The 20,386-nt window shown below is 44.3% G+C and overlaps 1 protein-coding gene across 1 annotated transcript in view; it reads right to left on the reverse strand.

Moving 5' to 3' along the window:
• KIAA1210 (KIAA1210 ortholog) overlaps nucleotides 1–20,386 on the reverse strand; it is a 70,366-nt gene that overhangs the window by 26,914 nt on the left and 23,066 nt on the right. Inside the window, exons 2-6 of the mRNA XM_021080193.1 lie at nucleotides 15,708–15,778; nucleotides 11,740–11,908; nucleotides 5,300–5,426; nucleotides 4,879–5,004; nucleotides 432–587 (exon numbers count right to left, since the gene is read on the reverse strand). Coding sequence (XP_020935852.1) covers nucleotides 432–587; nucleotides 4,879–5,004; nucleotides 5,300–5,426; nucleotides 11,740–11,908; nucleotides 15,708–15,778 — 649 coding nt within the window. The remainder of the gene's footprint in view (nucleotides 1–431; nucleotides 588–4,878; nucleotides 5,005–5,299; nucleotides 5,427–11,739; nucleotides 11,909–15,707; nucleotides 15,779–20,386) is intronic.

Consider the following 20,386-nt stretch of genomic DNA (forward strand, 5'->3'; position numbering starts at 1 on the left):
TACACATACATTCCCTCTCATGTCCAATGATTCTTTCATATGGATATGTGTCTATCAAACAATGCTACATGCCCTAACCTTTGAGATTTGGGCATTTGAAATTGTAGAGGCTTTACTTCCATAAAAGGCTCTAGTGTTCTCTTCATAAAATAGCTGAAAACATCCACAAAGGTTTTTTTTTTTTTTTTTCAGAAATACTCATTGCTTATAAATTAAAGTGATGATTATTTGGTTTGTAGAATTGGACAGAAAATTTTTCTGTAAGCTGCCATGCAAATCAAAAGCTAAGAATGGCAGCTCCTTCCCCAAACATCTCCCTAGTATTGAGCTACTGCAGGAAAAAAGAAAGTGCAAGAAGATTATGCCTCTGACCTGTGCACTTCCTGCAACCTGCAACTTAGGATGCAGCTTGGGATGGAGCTAACGCTCACCTTCTTCAATGTCAAGATCTTGTGTGATGAAACCTTCTTTTGTGGGCTTTTAGGTGACTCATCATCAACAGAGATTTCTTCCAAGTCCTTAGAGATTGTGTCAGATCGGATAAGAGGTGGGCTGATGCTGGGCTGGCGTGGGTGCAGGGGCGGGATCTGTCCAGGAAGAGTATAGAAGGAAAAAAGTTAAAATTTGCGTGCCTTCCTCCAAATTACTAGTGTTTTCCTGTTGTTTAATGGTTAGAGGGCTGAAAATCCAAAGTGAAAAAAAGGGGGCAAGGAAAGAACCTCCTACCTCCCTGACTTCACTTCTGGTACCTACTCAAATCAAAGACAAATAGCCTTGGTTCACTTTCTGGGTTGCTGCACACTTTTGCCAATCCCCAAAGACAGAAACTTCAAATCACTTGTTTGATCAAAACCATAATCCCAGTGTTATTTCCTGCTGATTCTATCTATAAATCTTTCTTGAGTCTGATCATTGATTTGATCTTGGGCTTCTCTTTGGGAGTCCAGATCTTGTGGAGGTGAGTCTTTGGGTTATGATCTGGGCTTGACATCCAAACTATAATCCTTAGTCTCATCTTTCCATCATTTCAGGAATTGTCTAAACTGAATCTCGGCTGTGTTGGTTGCTTATCTTAAGCCTGTCAGGATTGATTTTCTAGGATTTTTAGAAAATCTACAGAACGAGTCCCGGTTAGAACTGCTTTACTAGTTTTACTAAGGGGGTAAAATTGATCATTTGGGTTCTTCTTGGGCTTCAGCAGACTTATTTGGTTGCTTCCAGTGTGAAGTTTATGGTACATTTGAATTCGAGGCACTGGTCCCTGCCGTGGTCCTCTTGATGTAGATCAGAATCCCTGATTTTATTTTTAACAAATACTGGCTAAGCAGGCACAATGTTCCTCACCCATTTTAGGCACCAGGCCTACAGCGATGAACAAAACAAAATCCTTGTTGTCATGGAGCTGACATGCTTGATTCTGTCACAGGCTCTGCTTTTGCTCAGGACAGATGACCGTCAAACTTTCAAAGCCAAAGAAAAAGGGCCCCATGAAGTTCTGCTTGTTGGGGTCTCCTGGCCAATGTCTAAGGTGCCCTCTTATTACTACAAGACCCCATTGGGGGGATCTTGAGAAGAGATCTTGGGGATTAAACATCCCCAAATCCAGTTGTAATAATCATTATACTAATGGCACCTAACTTTGACTGAAGGCTTTACTCTGTGTTAATCTTTATTATTTTCTTCCTTTTGCTAGCTTTGGGTTGAGTTTGCTTTGCTCTTTCTAGTTTCTTTTAATTATTATTATTGTTGTTGTTGTTATTTTGCTTTTTAGAGCTGCACCCATGGCATATGGAAGTTCCCAGGCTAGGGGTCCGATCGGAGCTGCAGCTGCCGGCCTACACCGCAGCCACAGCAATGAAGGATCCGAGCTGCATCTGCAACCTACGCCACAGCCTGTAGCAATGCCAGATCCCTGACCCACTGAGCGACATCAGGGATCGAACCCACATCCTCATGGATACTAGTCAGGTTCGTTACTGCTGAGCCACGACAGGAATTCCCAGCTCTTTCTAGTGTCTTAAGCTGGAGAATTAGGTTATTGATTTGAGATCCTTCTCCCTGCCAAGCAGGGAGTGCTCTCCATAGAAGTATTTCACTTAAACCTTACAATTCTTCGAAGCATTTGCTCTTGTGGTCGCCATTTTACCCACAGGGAAAACCAGGTCCGAGAAATCACATGACTGGCTCTGCCGCTCACAGTAGCAGAGCAAGCATTTGCAAAGGTCTGCTTGTCTTTAAGGCCCATGTTCTTAACCAGTCTGCACTCCCGTCTCCTAACTACAAGGGCCAGGAAGGGGCTGTCCCATGCTCAAGTTTAGGAAGTTTAAAGGCAACAGCCAGAGAGATGGTGTGGCTGCTTCCTTGAGAAGGGCTACATAGGGAGAGTCGGGTCCCGGCACAAAAGGAAAAACTGCTTTGTAGTTTCAGTTTCTTCAATTGCTGAAATCAGCTTGAGTCAACAAGATGCTAATCATCTGTTATTACCTCTTCCTGTCGATTTGTCCTCAAGTAGAAAGAACATGAAGCATCTTGAAGAGTCATCTAGGCCCTCATATTCCCAACACTTCAGACAGGACATCAGGTGAAAGTCTGGCAGTAGCGTAGGCTCCTCAAAGGTGAAGCCATGCATGTCTAAGTACGCACGGCCACTGCAGTGAAACTGCCAATGGCTCATTAAATCAGTTATGGTTCCTTTGGTTGCCAGCTCCTCTCCTACTTTGAGAACTGTGGTACTTCTGGAGTTAATACCTGCCAATGGGCGCTGACACCCCCCTCTCGGGGGAATGAGGGATACAGGCATTTATCCAATCAAAACAAACAAGTGGTTCGTGGAGTTCCCATCGTGGTTCAGGAGTTCCCGTCGTGGCTCAGCAGTTAAGGAATGTGACTAGGAACCATGAGGTTGTGGGATCGATCCCTGGCCTTGCTCAGTGGGTTACGGATCTGGCGTTGCCGTGAGCTGTGGTGTAGGTCGCAGATGTGGCTCGGATCCCACGTTGCTGTGGCTCTGGCGTAGGCCGGTGGCTACAGCTCCGATTCAACCCCTAGCCTGGGAACCTCCATATGCCGAAGGTGCGGCCCTAGAAAAGACAAAAAGACAAAAAAAAAAAGTGGTTCAGTCTTGGTATTTCTGACAGAAGTGTATACCTGGATTTCCTCGCCCACAATCTCCCAGGTGCTCTGAATATCACTTAATCCATTAAGAATCCTGCCCCTTCAGGGACCCAGCCATTGGCCAATTCCATAGTACTCCAGCTTCTATGCCACACTGAGTGTCAGCACACTCGACTTCATGCCATCAACTACCCTGTCATTTACGAATGTCACCTTGGCACTTAAGGGAAGTTTCTCACGCAAAAGTCAATCTGGTTGTTGATGACTGTGCTTCTGCTAACACCCTATTCTATCTCCAGCCCTGTTTCCCAGGGGAGGGACTAAGGGAGCCGGCCAAAAGCATGAGGCCCAAATCAGAAAGTTAAGAACGCTTGTCTTTGGGCTATTGGGGCTTTCCTCCTCCCCTTCATTGTGACAGGAAATGCCGCTGGCATCCTTTCCTTATCTTTGTAAAATGGACTATCTCTGCTGTACAAGTCTCTCCTTTGCTGGGACTGAGAGGAAAAAGAGAGAAAGAGGAGTCCAGGAAACAGGTCTCCCCTTCCTGAATATGAGAAATAACCCCACGGCATTTGGTCATCTGTACCTAGATTTTTTTCCATTAGGTGCCAAAGGAGTACAGACAAGCAAAAGCTGGTGTTGATGTGTTTTTTTTTTTTTAGGTGGGGGTTGGCCTTTGGGGGGGGCACATCCACAGCATATGGAAGTTCCCAAGCTAGGGGTCGAATTGGAGCTGCAGCTGCCGGGTTACACCACAGCCACAGCCATGCAGGACCCAAGCTGCATCTGCGACCTACACCACAGCTCACAGCAACGCCAGATCCTTAACCCACTGAGGGAGGCCGGGGATCAAACCTGTGTCCTTGTGGATCCTAGTTGGGTTCTTTACTGCTGAGCCACGATGGGAATTCCTGGTGTTGATGTTTTAAACTGAAGACTGGAAAGTTCAGGGAAGTGACTGTTCCTGCTGGAGTGCAAGAGGGCAACCATCTGCTGACCTAGGGGCTGCTTTACAAACTAAGATCAGCGCCACTGTCTGCGTCTCCATCCTTCATGGCTAATGTACCCAGAAGAACTTCCACACACAGTATGAAAATCAGAGCGAGACATGGGGTCTTAAGCAGGCATGCCAGAAATAAGCCCCAGTTATCTTTCGCCAAATGCTAAATAATCAACCCCCTAGTGGAGAAGGGTCTCCTCCTCTGTGTGGCCCCCCTGGTTACACAGGGATCTTTGGGGATAATCCAACCCGCAAGCCAAAAGGAGGAATGTAGCTGCCAGGGTTATCTTCCTGGCAATACCTCTGACTCCCCCTGGAGCATTTCTAGATCAGAGCTCCATTGACTGAACAATGGCTAGGATCGGCTGGAGGTAAAAGACTGCCCTATGTGCATGTTGCATTTTACAGAGACTAAAGATGTGCCCTCCTTCCTGGTGCGGCCGAGACAGAAAGGTTGAACATCTTAGAGATTGGGGTGATGGAAAGACAATGGGTTTCGAGGTCAACGCATCTGGGTCAGATTTCCAGGTCTACCCCTAACTGTCTGGGTGAGCTTGAGCAATCTCTTGAATCTCTCTGAGTCTTTAGTCAATGCTCACAAGCAACCCTTTGAGGTCGACGGTAATATTATACCCATTGCAGACGAGGAAAGGAAGGCTCAGAGAGGTTAAGCAATCCCTCTAAAGTCACAGAGCCAATACGTACAGAGCAAGAATTCAAGCCTAGGTGCATCCGTCTGGCTTTGAACACGTCTGCTCTATTACCTCAGTGATCTTGGAGCCTGCAACCCAGACGCCACTTCTGGACGCATATTGGGGCCCAGCTCCAAACACAGCTCCATGCATACTGCCAGTTCCAGCTCTTGGCAGAGTCCTAAAAACAAGAGATCTCTGTGGAAGAAAGAAAAAACATGGGGATTGGAGTGCCTGCACATTAACAGTGGAAAGCATTGCTGGGGTATGTCAAGAGAAGTGAATATGGAGATACCAGCCAACACTGTGTGCCAGGCGCTAGGGAAGCACATCATATATTTATACATTCTGTCATTCAGTGTTTACAACAGTGGGGTAGAATCAGCTGAGAGGCAGGTCCAAATTCCTCCCTTCTCATTTTTTTGGCCGTACAGGGGTAGAGAATGGAAGAGGAGTAATCCAATTAGGCACTGCTGATCACGTTCACTGTTACCTGCAGAGATCTGCCTCTCTGGATCTCTAGAAAGGGGCATATTTTGCTTGCTGATCTTTGCAGCTCAGGCTCCACCATGAAGATGCTGTCATAGGACAGGGATTTGTTCCCCATGCTGCTCTTGGCCCTGAACAAGAAGGAAAAGGTCCTATGAAAGTAGCCAGGGGCCGTAGGAACCAAAAACACATGTGTGTCTGCAACATGGCCTCCTATAGACACCTCAGAAGCATGTATGCTGACACAGAAAGTTGCCTGTGAGCTATCGAGTGACAAAAGAAAGAATAGTGTTATGATCCCATGTAATACATATGCATATATTATATACACATATAGTTTATGTTGATAGAGAAAAGTCTGGAAGAATATCCACCAAATTGTTAGAGATGGTTCTCTCCGAAGGATGGCACTAGGAACAGGAAAGGTACTATTATTTTCTACTTTGTGTACTTCTGCATACATTTGATTTTTTTAAATGATCAACACATATCTTTTTTATATAGTGGCTTTACTGAGCTACCGTTTACATACCATAAAATTCATCACTGCTGAAGGAAGTACAAAATTCAGTAATGGCAACACTGTGGAATAGAAGGGGAGACCCTGAGTCTTAGAGTTATTAAGGTGAGAGTTATAAAAGATCTTTCATACCTAATTTCTCTTTAGTGTTTTTGTTTCGATTTAAAATATCGAATATCAGCCCACATGCTGGATACTTTTATTCACCAGGTCTTTTCTTCTTTCACACAAGGGTTCTGTGCTATATCTGTCCTTTCAAAGTCATCTTATGCACCAACCCTATCCCACTCCCACCTCCAGCTTGCAAAACCCATATGGAAATACCTTCTGATGTGGAATGGAGCCAGGCTGATGACACTTACATTAAGACAAATTAGGGGAAAATTAGATGCAAACGAAAGGCTAAAAGGCACAAAAGACACCTTTGGGGATGTGGGGCTATATTTCCCTTTTTAAAAATGTTAACCAGAAGTTCGCGTCGTGGCACAGTGGTTAACGAATCCGACTAGGAACCAAGAGGTTGCGGGTTCGGTCCCTGCCCTTGCTCAGTGGGTTAACGATCCGACGTTGCCGTGAGCTGTGGTGTGGGTTGCAAACGCGGCTCGGATCCTGCGTTGCTGTGGCTCTGGCGTAGGCCGGACAGCTCTGATTGGACCCCTAGCCTGGGAACCTCCATATGCCCCAGGAGTGGCCCAAAGAAATAGCAAAAAGACAAAAAAAAAAAATGTTAACCAAAGACAGCTCACAAAAAGAACACTACAAACCAATATATCTTAGGAATATAGATGCAAAAATCTTCAATAAAATACTAGCAATCTGAATCCAGCAACAAATAAAACGAATTATACACTGTGACCAAGGGAGACTCGTAAGGAATGCAAGATTAAGAGATGAAAATCAATTAATGTAATATATCATATCAATAGAATAGAAACAAAAACCACATCATCACTTAAATAGATGCAGAAAAAGCATCTGGAAAAATTCAACACCTTTCCATGAAAAATGGACTCAACTCTGATGGAGAACATCTGTGGAAACCCACAGCTGATATCATCATGACGAATGACTGAAGGCTTCCTCCCTCAGATCAGGAACAAGCCAAGCACGCCTGCTCTCACCTCTTCTATTCAACATTGTGCTGGAGGTGTCAGCAGGGAAATCAGCTAAGAAAATGAAATAAAATCCATCCATACTGGACAGGAAGAAGTGAAATTATCTCTAATCACAGATGATATTTATAAAACTCCTAAGGAACCTATTAAAAACTACTAGAGCTAATAAACAGGTTCAGCAAGATTGTAGGATACAAGACCAATATAAAAAATTGATTGTATTTCTCTATATTTGCAATGAACAACCTGAAAGTGAAATTAAGAAAACACTTCCATTTACAATACCATTAAAAATAATAAAATACGAGCTGACCCAGAGGGTATTATGCTAAGTGCAGTAAGTCAGACAGAGAAAGACACACACCACATGATCTCACTTACATGTGGAATCTAAAAAAACAAAACGAACAAAACAGAAACAGAATTATAGATACAGACGGCAAACTGGTGGTTGTCAGATGGGAGGCATGGAGGTTGGGTGAAATAGGTGAAGAGGATTAAGAGATACAAACTCTCAGGTTTAAAATAAATGTCATGAGGATGTAATATACTGCATAAGAAATATAGTCAATAATACTGCAATAATTTTGTGTGGTGACGGGTGGTTACTAGACTTATCATGGCGATCATAATGTATTTATCAAATCACTATGTCGTATACCTGAAAGTAACATGATATTGTATATCAACTATACTTCAATTAAATTTTTTTATTTTGTTATAAAAAATTAAAAAATAAAAAAATTTAATAATACACAATGAAAGATCAGAAAGAGAAACCAAGGAAACAATCCCATTTACCATCACATCAAAAAGAATAAAACACCTAGGAATAAACCTACAAAGGGAGACAAAAGACCCATACTCTGGGGAGTTCCCATCGTGGCGCAGTGGTTAACGAATCCGACTAGGAACCATGAGGTTGAGGGTTCGATCCCTGGCCTTGCTCAGTGGGTTAAGGATCCGGCGTTGCCGTGAGCTGCTGTGTAGGTTGCAGACGCGGCTTGGATCCCGCGTTGCTGTGGCTCTGGCGTGGGCCGGTGGCTGCAGCTCCGATTTGACCCCTAGCCTGGGAACCTCCAATATGCCATGGGAAGTGGCCCTCGAAAAGGCAAAAAGACAAAAAAAAAAAAAAAAAAAAAAAAAAAAAAAAAAAAAAAACCCATACTCTGAAAACTATGACAATGATGAAAGAAATCCAAGGTAACACAAACATACCATGCTCTTGGATTGGAAGAATCAACATTCTCAAAATGGCTATACTACACAGGCAATCTACAGATTCAATGCAATCCCTACAAAATTACCAATGGCATTTTTTTATAGAACTCGAGCAAAAAATTTCAAAATTTGTATGGAAACACAAAAGACCCAAATAGGCAAAGCACTCCTGAGAAAGAAAAACGGAGCTGGAGGAATCAGGCTTCCTGACTTCAGACTTCTTGACTTCTTAGTGGCAATAGTATCTTAGATATGATGCCAAAAGCTTACACAACGAAGGAAAAATAGATAAATGGATTTCATCAAAATTAAAAGCTTTCGTACCTCAAAGAATACTAGCAAGAAAATGAAAAGACAACCCACATAAAAGAAAGAAATATTGTATATCTGATAAGGGACTTGTATCTAGAATACATAAGGAAATCTTAGAATTCCATAATAAAAATAGAAAAGAATGCAATTTTGTCATTTGCAGCACCATGGATGGACTTGCAGGGCACTATGCTAAGTGAGATAGCTCAGACAGAGGAAGACAAATACTTTATGATAGCACTTATATGTGAAGCCTAAAAAACACAACGAATGTGAATAAAACAAAAAAGAAGCAAACACAGATAGAGAGAACAAACTGGTTACCAGTGGGGAGAGGGGAGGGGGAGGGGCAGTATAGGAGGAGGGGAGAAAAAGGGTTATTATGGGATTATATGAAATCATGTGTGTGAAACTTTTGAAAGTTGTAAGGCACTATACAAAGTCTTTTATTCAATAAGAATGAATAAATAAAAATATAGATAACCTGATTTAAAATGGGCAGAAGAGCCAGGGAAATAAAAATTCAAATTATAATGAAACCCCACCTTATACCCACTAAAACGGCTAGAAGCAAAAATTCAGATGACAAGCACTGGCAAGGTTGCGGAGAAGTTGGTACCCCCATACACTGCTGGTAGGGATGGAAAATCATGTAGATAGTTTGGCAAACAGTCTGGTGGTCCTTTGAAAAATTAGACATCAAATCACCATGTGACCCAGCAACTCAACTTCTAGGTATATACCCAAGAGAAATTAAAATACATCTAAAACTATATCCATCGCCAAACTTGTACACAAATCTTCACAGCAGCGTTCTTCATAGTAGCCAAAAGGTGGAAATAACCCAAATATCTGTCAACTGATGAGTGAAATATTCCCATGCAATGGAATACAATTCAGTATATAAAGGAATAAAGTACTGATACAGGCTACGACATGGATGACTCCTGAAAACATGCTAAGGGAATCAAGCCAGTTACAAAAGACCACATAGCCAGAGTAAGCGAATTTATAGAGGCAAAAAGTAGATACATGGTCACCTAGGATTAGAGTGGGGTTAAGGAGGAATGGGCGCAGGGGTGCTTTTAGGGAGAGATGAAAATGTTTTAAAATTAATTTTAACATTTCATATATTTTTTGCATTTATTATCCTTATTACCAAACAATACATGCAGGTTGGCACTTGAAAAAAACCATCTTTCAATGGTCACCAGAGTAGCAGCCCAGGCACTGCAGGCTGGCACCCACACTGTCCCTGTGAGCCTGTCTGACCTCGAGACATGCACATGGGATATTTGATCATGACACACTCTGAGGACAATCTGGTGTTATGGGGCACCTCTGCTGAGGTGGCATGTGGGCCAGCCAGAGAGGAGACGAGGCAGATGTCTACCACTTTGTATTAAACTCCTACCCACCTTTTCCCTAAAACTCTGCTCTCCAGGTGGCCTTGGCGGTGAAGGCAAGATGCTCGGCTTGATTGAAACAGAAAACGAATGTGACTCTAGAGACACAGTTCATGGGCGTATAGCACTGACGCAGCATTGGGACAGCAATGTTTCCAGACACGCTGTATCTACACATGCACTCGCTGTGCACCCTAAGTTATACTCAGCAAATTTGTGCTCCTTGCAAAAAGAACCCCCCAAAACAAAAAAACCCATCTCGGGTCCTTAGAAAAACACCCTTCCTCATATATGAACGAGTTCATGAACTCGGGCCCTCTTACCCTCTCTCTCTCTATCCCTCCCTTTCCCCCCACCCCCTCGAGGTCACGTCTACACATCCTTTTAGTCTGCATCAATTACACGCACCATTTCGGAGCAAGAGGGACAAGTAAAGAGGGGAAATGGAGAACTTTGGCAGAGACAGCCCTTGCCAATTTGTAGAGACAAAGCAGAGCAAACCCCAACTCCCCTCTCTCATCCCATCCTCTGGTTTTTTTGTAGGGCTGGTCTCAGTCTCCTTAGACCTGTGAGGCAATGGTCTGTAAGGGTGAGATTTGAGAGATAAGAGATGAATGCCTCTGTGCAAAACCATCTCTCTCACCAGCAAAGCTATCTGAAATTCCTCACTTACTATTTTTCTGTCTTTGTAGGGCCGCACCCGTGGTATATGGAGGTTCCCAGGCTAGGGGTCCAATTGGAGCCGTAGCTGCCAGCCTACACCACAGTCACAGCAATGCAGGGTCCGAGCCATGTCTGTGACCTACACCACAGCTCACGGCAACGCCGGATCCTTAACCCACTGAGCGACGCCAGGGATCAAACCTGCAACCTCATGGGAGCTAGTCAGATTCGTTTCTGCTGAGCCACAATGGGAACTCCTGAAATTCCACACTTTCAATGAATTCACTTCATTCATGAAGGTCCTTTCTAAGGGCCCAATTGTGCATTAATGGGCAGTATAACATGTTCGCTAATGGTCCCATTGCCTCCAAGCAAAGCCTTGAGGGAATGGCTAGCAGGACACATGAGCTCTTTGAGAAGTCCAGAAAAGTCTGGCGTTTAAGGCCAAGGGAACAGACCCAAGTGGAACTCCATAGAGGGGGGCTCTGATTGATTCGGGAACAGCTGGGGGTACCAGGCATACAGATTTTCCACATTAAGGTGTGGAAGTTGGGGCTTCAAAGATGAAAATCTGAATAGGAGCGGTGGTGGTGGCTGAGAAACAGTCTTCCCCATACCTTCTGTGACCAGTTACGGCATCCCCCCCACACCTCCAGCTCCTGGTGGGGGGAGAACTGAAGTTGGCTTCTTTGGCTTGCTCGCTTATTTGTTTGGACGGTAACACAGAGATTTCCTCTTTATGCCCCAACCCAGCTAGATGGCTTCACTACCTAAGACTTTAATCACGCATGCCAAGGTCTAGAGCATGAGAGCTGGGCAAGCAAACCAGATGGAGCCTCCTGAATGATGGGGGCCATCCTTACCTTTGGAAAAGACGCCTCCAGCTCCTCACTGGTGAAGGCCCCACACCTCAGGTCATTGTAGCTGTGAGCGTCTCACCCAGGGCTCTTGGGGAGTGGGGTGTGCATGTGTCACGCTCCAACCCACTGAGCCGTGCAGCCCGGACAGCAAGCAGACACAGAGGAGCACAGGCAAAGGGCCCGGGACATGGCTGCGTTGGCGATGGCCGCAGACCCAGCTGCCACAGGGAGGGAGGCCAAGAGTCCCTGGGACCAAAGCCCCACTGGTGATTTTGGTGGCCCAAGGGGGACCTGGACCCAGTTACCTGCCCCTTGCTCTGCCCCCCGCACCCCCCACCTGAGCTTACCTAGGCTTGATGTGTTGACTTTCCAGAACTTGCTTCAGAGAAGAGATGTTAATATTACCGCTGGAGAAGCTCGGTTTGAGCTCCCTCTCTCCCTGGGCATCTTCAGGCTCTTTTTTCTTCTTCTTGCCAAAAAAGCTCTTGAAGGCTTTAAATTTGGATTTCTTCTTTCCTGGAAGTTAGAAGTGAAAGTGAGGCAGAGTGTGAGAGTGGAAGGGAAGACAGGAGAGGAAAGGCCTTCGTGATGGGAATGAGGACTCTGATCCCAGAGGCCCGGCAGGTCTTGGCTCCCGCCTCCAGTGCCCACAGCACCATTCCGCTGGTTTGTTCTCTGCTTGATAACTCAGTAACCAAGTGTCTGAGCTTCTGGTGAAAGCAGAAGCTCAGGCCCCAGCTGGTGGCCTTTGGGCAGCCTCTATTCAGGCCCAGATCAGCAGGCATTCACTTGCCTCTCAATTTCAACTATTAACACACACCTCTTACTTGGCCCTAAGAAGTTTGTTCATATGCAGCGATTATTGGGCCACCGTACGCACGTGGTACCCCTGGCCCCCAACTCCATCCCAGGGACTGGAGCCAAGCTCCACATGTGACAAACATTTCAGGATCCTTGGAAATCCATGTGGGAGTTGGTACTGCCCAACCCGTGTGCTGAAAGGATGCAGACCCAAGGAGTGAGTGCAGTCGTGTTGGTGCAGTCAGGGAAGTCCTTCCTCAAGGAAGGCATTTATGAGCAAGGGAGAGAGCTGGGAATTGGAAAGAAAGGGCTACTGGGAAAAGAAGTTGCTTCTGCAAAAGGCTTGATGAAATCAGAGACCAAAGGCTTTTGCATGGAAGGTGTGTGTGTGGGGGGGGGGTATGCATTGTGCATGTTTTTCCATTATTGCTGATTGGTTCAGATTATCTGCAGGGCTGCTGCCCTCTGCACATGCAGATAATGGAAAGTTTGTTCTATTTATAATTAAAAAAAATTTTTTTTGCCTTTTTGTCTTTTTAGGGCCACACCTGCGGCATATGGAGGTTCTCAGGCTAGGGGTCCAATCGGAGCTGCAGCCACCAACCTATGCCAGAGCCACAGCAATGCAGGATCCAAGCCACGTCTGCAACCTACACCACAGCTCATGGCAACGCTGGATCCTTAACCCACTGAGCGAGGCCAGGGATCGAACCTGCATCCTCATGGATGCTAGTGCAGTTCATTAACCGCTGAGCCATGACAGGAACTCCCATGCCCTATCTATGCTGTCTCCCCAGTGCACCTATGCAGAAGCACACTCTGGGAAATACAGAAGTAGGGCTCCTTCTAGCTCAGAAATGCTATGGCCTGTTTGTGTCCTGATGACTTCTGGACCTGCCTATTAGAAGGGTTTCTAACTGCAAGGCCTGCCTTAAGTCCAGTTTCCTCCCATCCCTACAATTCCCGCTCCTCTCTGTACACCTAAAACTTGACCGTTGGCACCAAGAGTTTTGCATCTGAGTGTTCTCTGATCTGCATATTCATTCATTTGTTTACCTATTCAATGAAGGTTTATTAAGGTCAAGCACTTACTTATGTTTGGGTTTCAATTTGAAAGGAATAAGACACAGTTCTACCTCTTAGCTACTGTCCCCCACATCAAGGCTGCAGGCAAGCCTTCTTTAGCATCCTCTTCAGTAACCAGCATGGTGCAAAGCATTCAGTAACAACGGAATTCATCGAGGGGTGCAGAATACCAACACGGCTTGTCACTTCCCTTAAATTAAGGTCAGTGAGCAGAGCCATTCTTAAGCATCCTGTAATTTAAACACAGGCCCTTATTGGGGTTGATATAAATTGTAAATAATGTAGCAAAGAGCTGGGCATAGGATCTGGCATATAGTAAATGCTAATGAATGGGAGCTAGAATTAGGGAATTGATAATGGTCTATTAAGACCAGATTCAATTCCATCTGTAGAATTGATCCATGAATTCTACCCATCCTAGTCTATCTATCTATCAATAAGGGGAACCATCCCATACCTACAACTCAATAGTGAACTCTAAAATACACATGCCTAGAAGCAGAAGCCACCATGGGGTAGGAAAATGAGAGAAGACTGCAGGATGTATGTCTGATAGTGGTTACTCATGTAACTTCAGTTTTGAATGATTTGAGAAATTGCTCATCTACTAGGATGTGCCTATATAGGGTCATGGTTGGGATAAACTTGGCAAGTCTACCTTGAGATAGAATAAAGCATGAAGATATAACAGGAAATACCTATTTTCTCACGTTTCCTTCTTGAATTTAATTTAATTTTATTTTATTTATTTATTTATTTATTTTTATTTTTATTTTTATTTTTTTTGGCCATGCCTGAAGCATTTGGAAGTTCCTAGGCCAGGGATCGAACCTGCACCACAGCAGCGACCCAAGCCACTGCAGGGACAATGCCAGATCCTTAACCCACTGTGCCACAAGAGAACTCCTCCTTCTTTAATTTTTTAAGGAAAAAAATTAAACTAATTTCTATGATGATAAATTATTTCAAATGATGTTTGCCCTCATAGAACTATTGTGCAGATTCACTGAGAAAGTGCTGAAAAATATACAGGACAGACTAGGCTGGCTCTAAAATAGTCATATTTTGTTCTTTGGGCTTCTTCTTAATCCCCACTCCTGTGCTGGGCAAATGATTTCTAAAATCTATGAAATAGTGAGACATTTTTATGTAAAATCCTAATTCCTGTACTATGCTAATTACTATAATCAGTTTTTTGCTGGAAAATATTTACCAACTAGATCTCTGGGGAAAATGCCCTTATTTGTAGCGTTCGCCTATTTCTGTGATATAAATGCTCCCATCACAGTCAATTTCAAGCTACCAATGTGACATTTGGAAAGAGATGTGCACGGACTCCTGAGCTAGTGTGAGGAGGTTCCCAAACTAGGGGTCCAATCGAAACTACAGCTGATGGCCTACACCACAGCCACCAGAACGTGGGATCTGAGCTGAGTCTGCGACCTACACCACAGCTCATGGCAATGCCGGATCCTTAAGCCACTGAGCGAGGCCAGGGATTGAACCTGCGTCCTCATGGATGCTAGTCAGATTCGTTTCTGCTGAGCCACAATAGGAATTCCCTCAAACACACTCTAAATCACTCCTGCCCAGTGAGGACTCCCCTGGGCAGGGTCTTCACCGCCATTTTTCAAACAGCAGTGAGATTTATTGACTCTTGACAGGTGGATCTCTTTCTGGCCTCCGGAAAGGAGAATAGCTTTCCAAGTGTTCTGCACCATACGCTGCTAAGAAAATTCAGTAAAAATCGAAGAACACAGTGAACAGTTAAATTCAGGTCCATGTTTACGTTCACTGTCTTATCTTATGTCTTACGGTTCCGTCTGCCCAACGTCCACACTTTTTTTCAGTGTCGGTAAAGTTCATCATTGTTCAGTGACCTTTGCCTCTCTATTATCCCACTCATGGTCTCCTATCACTCATAGGTGGCACCATCATTTAAGCAATGGATACACATCTGAGTAGGTTTTGCAAAAAGAACATTTTTGTCAGTTGATTCCCATTTAACAGAAGCCTATGGTGGCGTCTTTTGTCACTATCCCCCCCTTTACTCTTCAAATTACAAATTTATTTATTGGTTAAATCTGGATTACCATCTACAACACAACCCCCCCTTGAACCCCTCAGATTATGACCTTCTCTGAAATTTTTTCTGATTAAGCAGAAACATTTCATCTGCCTTAGTAAGTAGACCATGGCAACCACCCCCAAAGAAGATTGCAGGGCCTAGACCAAACTCTTTTGACTATCGGAGTTTGAGATGAAAGAGGAGGGATTAGAAGATGGAAAAGTAAATATGGACTGAGCCTAGGGTCATTAGAAATTTGATATGAACTTTTTTTTTCTTGTGACTTGATTCTTTTTCCTAGGGGTTAAACATAGTAAACAAATCTAGTTCTAGTCATCAAGGTTTTATTGGATTACTTACCCTCATCACTGGGCTCCAGAACTTCCATACTGCTAGAAACTTCACTTAGTGATTCAGCCATAGTAAAATCACTACAATAAAATAGAGAGCAAAAACCAAACGATCATTTGATATCCAGGACATCACATAGGCATTTTACCCTACACTTTATGCTTCAGTTAGATTCTTCAACTATGCAAGAAAAGACAGACAAAGAGAATTGCCATTAGAGAGAATTACCCTTCCTTAAAAAATACAATGATTCCATGTATATGAAATGTCTAGATTAGGCAAACACATCAACACAGAAAGTGTTTTACTTAGGACCGGAAGGCTGAATTCCTTTCTTTGAGTATTAAGGGTATGGGGTTTATTTTTGAGGTGATGACAATGCTCTAAAATGAATTGTGGTGATGGTTGCACAAATCTTTGAATAAAATAAAAAGGATTGAATAGTATACCTTAAGTAGATGAATTGTATAATATGCAACTTATAGCTCAATAAAGCTGTTACCCCCCCCCAGAAAAGACAAGTGTACAAAATATGATCTATTGCTTTGTGTTGGGGGTCCATTAGATTTGGAGGCCTGTTACTATTCATGCGTGTGCCCAGGGAGACAAAACTGTATGGATAAGCCATGAGGAAAAAAAAATGGAGATATTTGATTACATAAAAAAATGTTAAGATTTTGGCCAAAAAAAAAGAAGAGTCAAAAAAATTAACAAACCAGGAAGTAATACTTACAATGAATATAGATACACAGGCGAATTTCCTTAATTTGTCAAGACCACATATAAATCAATAAAAGCCAAACAAAGGATACAACAGGCAGTTTACAGAAAAAGAAACATAAAGGCTCGGTGTCACTCATAAGTAAAAACAAATATAAACCAAAATTTTTTTTTTTTTGGTCTTTTTGTCTTTTGTTGTTGTTGTTGTTGTTGTTGCTATTTCTTGGGCCGCTCCCACGGCATATGGAGGTTCCCAGGCTAGGGGTTGAATCGGAGCTGTAGCCACCGCCCTACGCCAGAGCCACAGCAACGCGGGATCAGAGCCGCGTCTGCAACCTACACCACAGCTCACAGCAACGCCGGATCGTTAACCCACTGAGCAAGGGCAGGGACCGAACCCGCAACCTCATGGTTCCTAGTCGGATTCGTTAACCACTGCGCCACAACAGGAACTCCTAAACCAAAATATTAAGTTAACATTTTCATCTATCAGATTGTCAAAAAGTTCTAAAGTTGATGATGTTCCATGCTGACAAGGATGGGAAAAAACGGATCCTCTCATACATTTTGGAGTGTAAATGCTCTCTGAAGAGCAATTTCGCCATATCCAAATTGAAAAAATACACATACCTTTTGATCCAGTAGCATCACTGCTAGAACTTTACCCTGTAGATACCCTCACACTTGAACACAAAAATATGCACGCAAGAATGTTTATCGCAGCATCGTTTTAAATGCCCTAAATGGGAAACAACTGAAGTGACCATCGAAAAGCTAATTCTCCCATGACTCTGATTCTGGGTCACAGGAGAATGATCCGTTCCTGTGTTCCTTTCCAGTAGTGCAGATAATCAATTGAGAGTCAACTGTACATTCTCCAATCAATCTAGCCTCCTATCGAAAGCCAGGGATGATGGGTCTAGGGAAGCATGTCAGTTGATAATCAAATTTTTATAAATCAATGCTGACATTTTTGATGGGAGTTTTGTGTGGAGGGGAGGGAGGTCTGATTGGCGCCGTAACTCAAAGTAAGGATGTTATATTCATACACAAGAGCATTGTGGAGAGGCGAGCAGAGACTGCGTTGACTGTAGCTCCACTTGGGATCTTGCTGTGATTGACTTAAGTATCCTTATGTGGGATTCAGTAGGTTCTGGAGCCAACCTCCCTTCCCCAGATATGTTCTGATCCCAGAAATAGTCAAGATACCGTTGCTGTTTCATGGATGGGCCACAGACCATCTAGCCGTGTCAGCCCCTGATACTTCTCTGGAGCTAGAGAGGGGTGACCCCAGGCTCTGAGGTTAAGGCAAACTTGAGAGATCACCCGGTGAGACTGACTGAGGCCTTGGAGAGCATAAGCTTCCAAACCACAGGAAGAGCTGACAGGGTCCTTGGTGTCAAGATAGCTTCAGCCCCTCTCACTGAGAAGCCCTGCAGTTCCCGCGCAGTGTGTGTTCTTGCTCGCTGCAATGAGTAATGAACCCAGCCCGTTCAACAGCAGGTGTGTTTCAGGTGGGCTTAGGCTGAAAGGTATTGACCCTCGATTCAAGTCCTTCAAACTCTATGAGCTGATACCACGATTCTGCCTGAGGATGACAACCCCAGGCCCACACGATGCTCGATAATTACTGTGTGCGTGCACACACACACACACGCGCACACACACACGCACACACACAAATTCCATCTGGAGATCTGGAAGGAGCAAAGGGGCAGGGAAATTCAGAAGCCCCTCAGAAATTCAGCAGGAGAACAGGAACAACTGACATCACCAGTGAGTCCCCAGGCCATCGGTACAGACACAGCAGCACCCCTGCCCCTGCCACTAAGCAAGGCTTCTTATCCACAGGGGAAATAAACCACCTCTGAGCTTTAGAGAAGCCCATGGGAAAGGAGCCCGTTTTCCAAAATACCAGGCCATCGCAGGCTAACCTTGTCCTTGACACACCACTGCCAGGGGTAGAAGGACAAAGGGGAATGACAGCTAAAGAGAAAACTATGAAAGTCAAAGGTGAACAAAGAAAGGGGGCATTGTGGAGGCTAATGGAATCATTCAATTCAACTAACTTCTTTTTTATGTTATGGCCATACCGTCAGCATATGGAAGTTCCCAGGCCAGAGACTGAATCTGAGCTGCAACTGCGGCAACACTGGATCCTTTAACCCATGGTGCTGGGCTGGGGGTCGAACGCACACCTCCACAGCAACTGCAGCTGTTGCAGTGGAATTCTTAACCCACTGTGCCATAGTGGAAACTCCGATTTAACTAACTTTTTTTTTTTTTTTTTTTTTTTTTTTGCTTTTTAAGGCTGCCCCTGCAGCACATGGAGGTTCCCAGGCTATGGCTCGAATCAGAGCTGTAACCACCAGCCTACACCACAGCCACAGCAACGCCAGATGAGCCGCATCTGCGACCTACACCACAGCTCATGGCAATGCCGGATCCTTAACCCGCTGAGGGAGGTCAGGGATTGAACCCACAACCTCATGCTTCCTAATCGGATTCGTTTCCGCTGCACCATGACGGGAACTCCCTGATTTAACTAACTTGAGTTTAGACTGTCTCAAATTCTTTCTGGAATACTTGCCTTATTTCCCCAACTGAGGGCCTTGAGGCCAGTACCACCAGCAGCTGAGCTGTCTCCCCGTCCAAACCAACCAAGCAAAAACCGTAACAAAACATGCACTTTTCCCCTTGAGTCAAACTCCTCTTCCCGTTACCGCTCATGTCTCTACATCTCTCTAAAACCAAAGTCTAAAGAGTCATCTATCTATATTTACCGTCTTTATGTCTTCACTTCTTACTCTTTGGAGTTCTCTCCAGCCGGCCTGCCAAATCCAACTGCTTCCAAACCACTCCACCAAAACTGCCCTTGTTCAATCCCACTGGCAATTACTTGATCTCCCAGCAGCATGTGACACTCCCTCTTTTTTGAATAATTTAATCACTTGCCTTCTGAACATTGCACTCCCTTAATTTTCCTCCCACCCCATTGGCTGTGCCTTCTCAACTTCCTCTGCTGTATCTTTCTTCTTTCTGCATATTTGAAATGTTGTAGCATTTAAGGGCTCTACCCTTGGCCCTTTTCTTCATCTGCAGTCATTTCCCAGACCAGGGCCATCAACAGAAATGTTAACAGGAGCCACAATGGCAAGCCACCTCTGTAATTTTAAATTTTTTAGTAGCTACACTTTAAAAAAGCAGAAAGACATGGGTGAGCAAAAACACTTTTGAGAACGTGTTTTATTGAACTCAGTAGAACCAAAATATGATCATTTTAATATGTAATTGTTATTAACAACATATTAGCTAGATATTTCAGGTTCTTTTTTTTTTATACTAAGTCTTAGAAATCTGGTTTTGCCTTTTACATGTGTAGCGCATCTCAGTTCCGGGGGAGCCACACTTCAAGCGCTCAGTAGACCCATGGGGCTAGTGACTACCACATTCTAGGTGCTTGCATTCAGACCTTATAAAAACTGTATACACACTGGACTCCAAAAGTTCTCTCTCTAAACTGGACCTCATCCCTGAACTCCATATTCCTATAACTAATTGTCTCATCAACATCTCCTCCCAACAGTGCTCATCAAACGCTTGGGTCCCCTCACACTCACTCCTGGGTTTATGTCATCTGGCCCCACGCCCATGCCCCACCCCACCCCCAACCACCAATTCTGCTACCCTCCTCCTTTCTCCCTCTGCTCTAGCCTCACTGGCCCTCTTGCCAACCCCCAATGCACTCATTCCCCTTTCAATCTCAGGAGCTTTGCATTGGCAGCTCCTTCTGCCTGGAGGACTCTTCCCCCAGCTAGTGGCATGGCTGCCTCCTTTAGAGCGTTCAAGTCAGCTCAGAGGTTACCGTCCAGAGAGAACCTCCACAATCATCCTAGTTAAAGCATCCCATTATCCTTCACTGAGCTCTGCACAGCCGCATCGCGATCTAAAATGATATTCTCTATCAA

This window comes from Sus scrofa, chromosome X (genome assembly GCF_000003025.6).
Source record: "Sus scrofa isolate TJ Tabasco breed Duroc chromosome X, Sscrofa11.1, whole genome shotgun sequence".
Lineage (NCBI taxonomy): Eukaryota > Metazoa > Chordata > Mammalia > Artiodactyla > Suidae > Sus > Sus scrofa.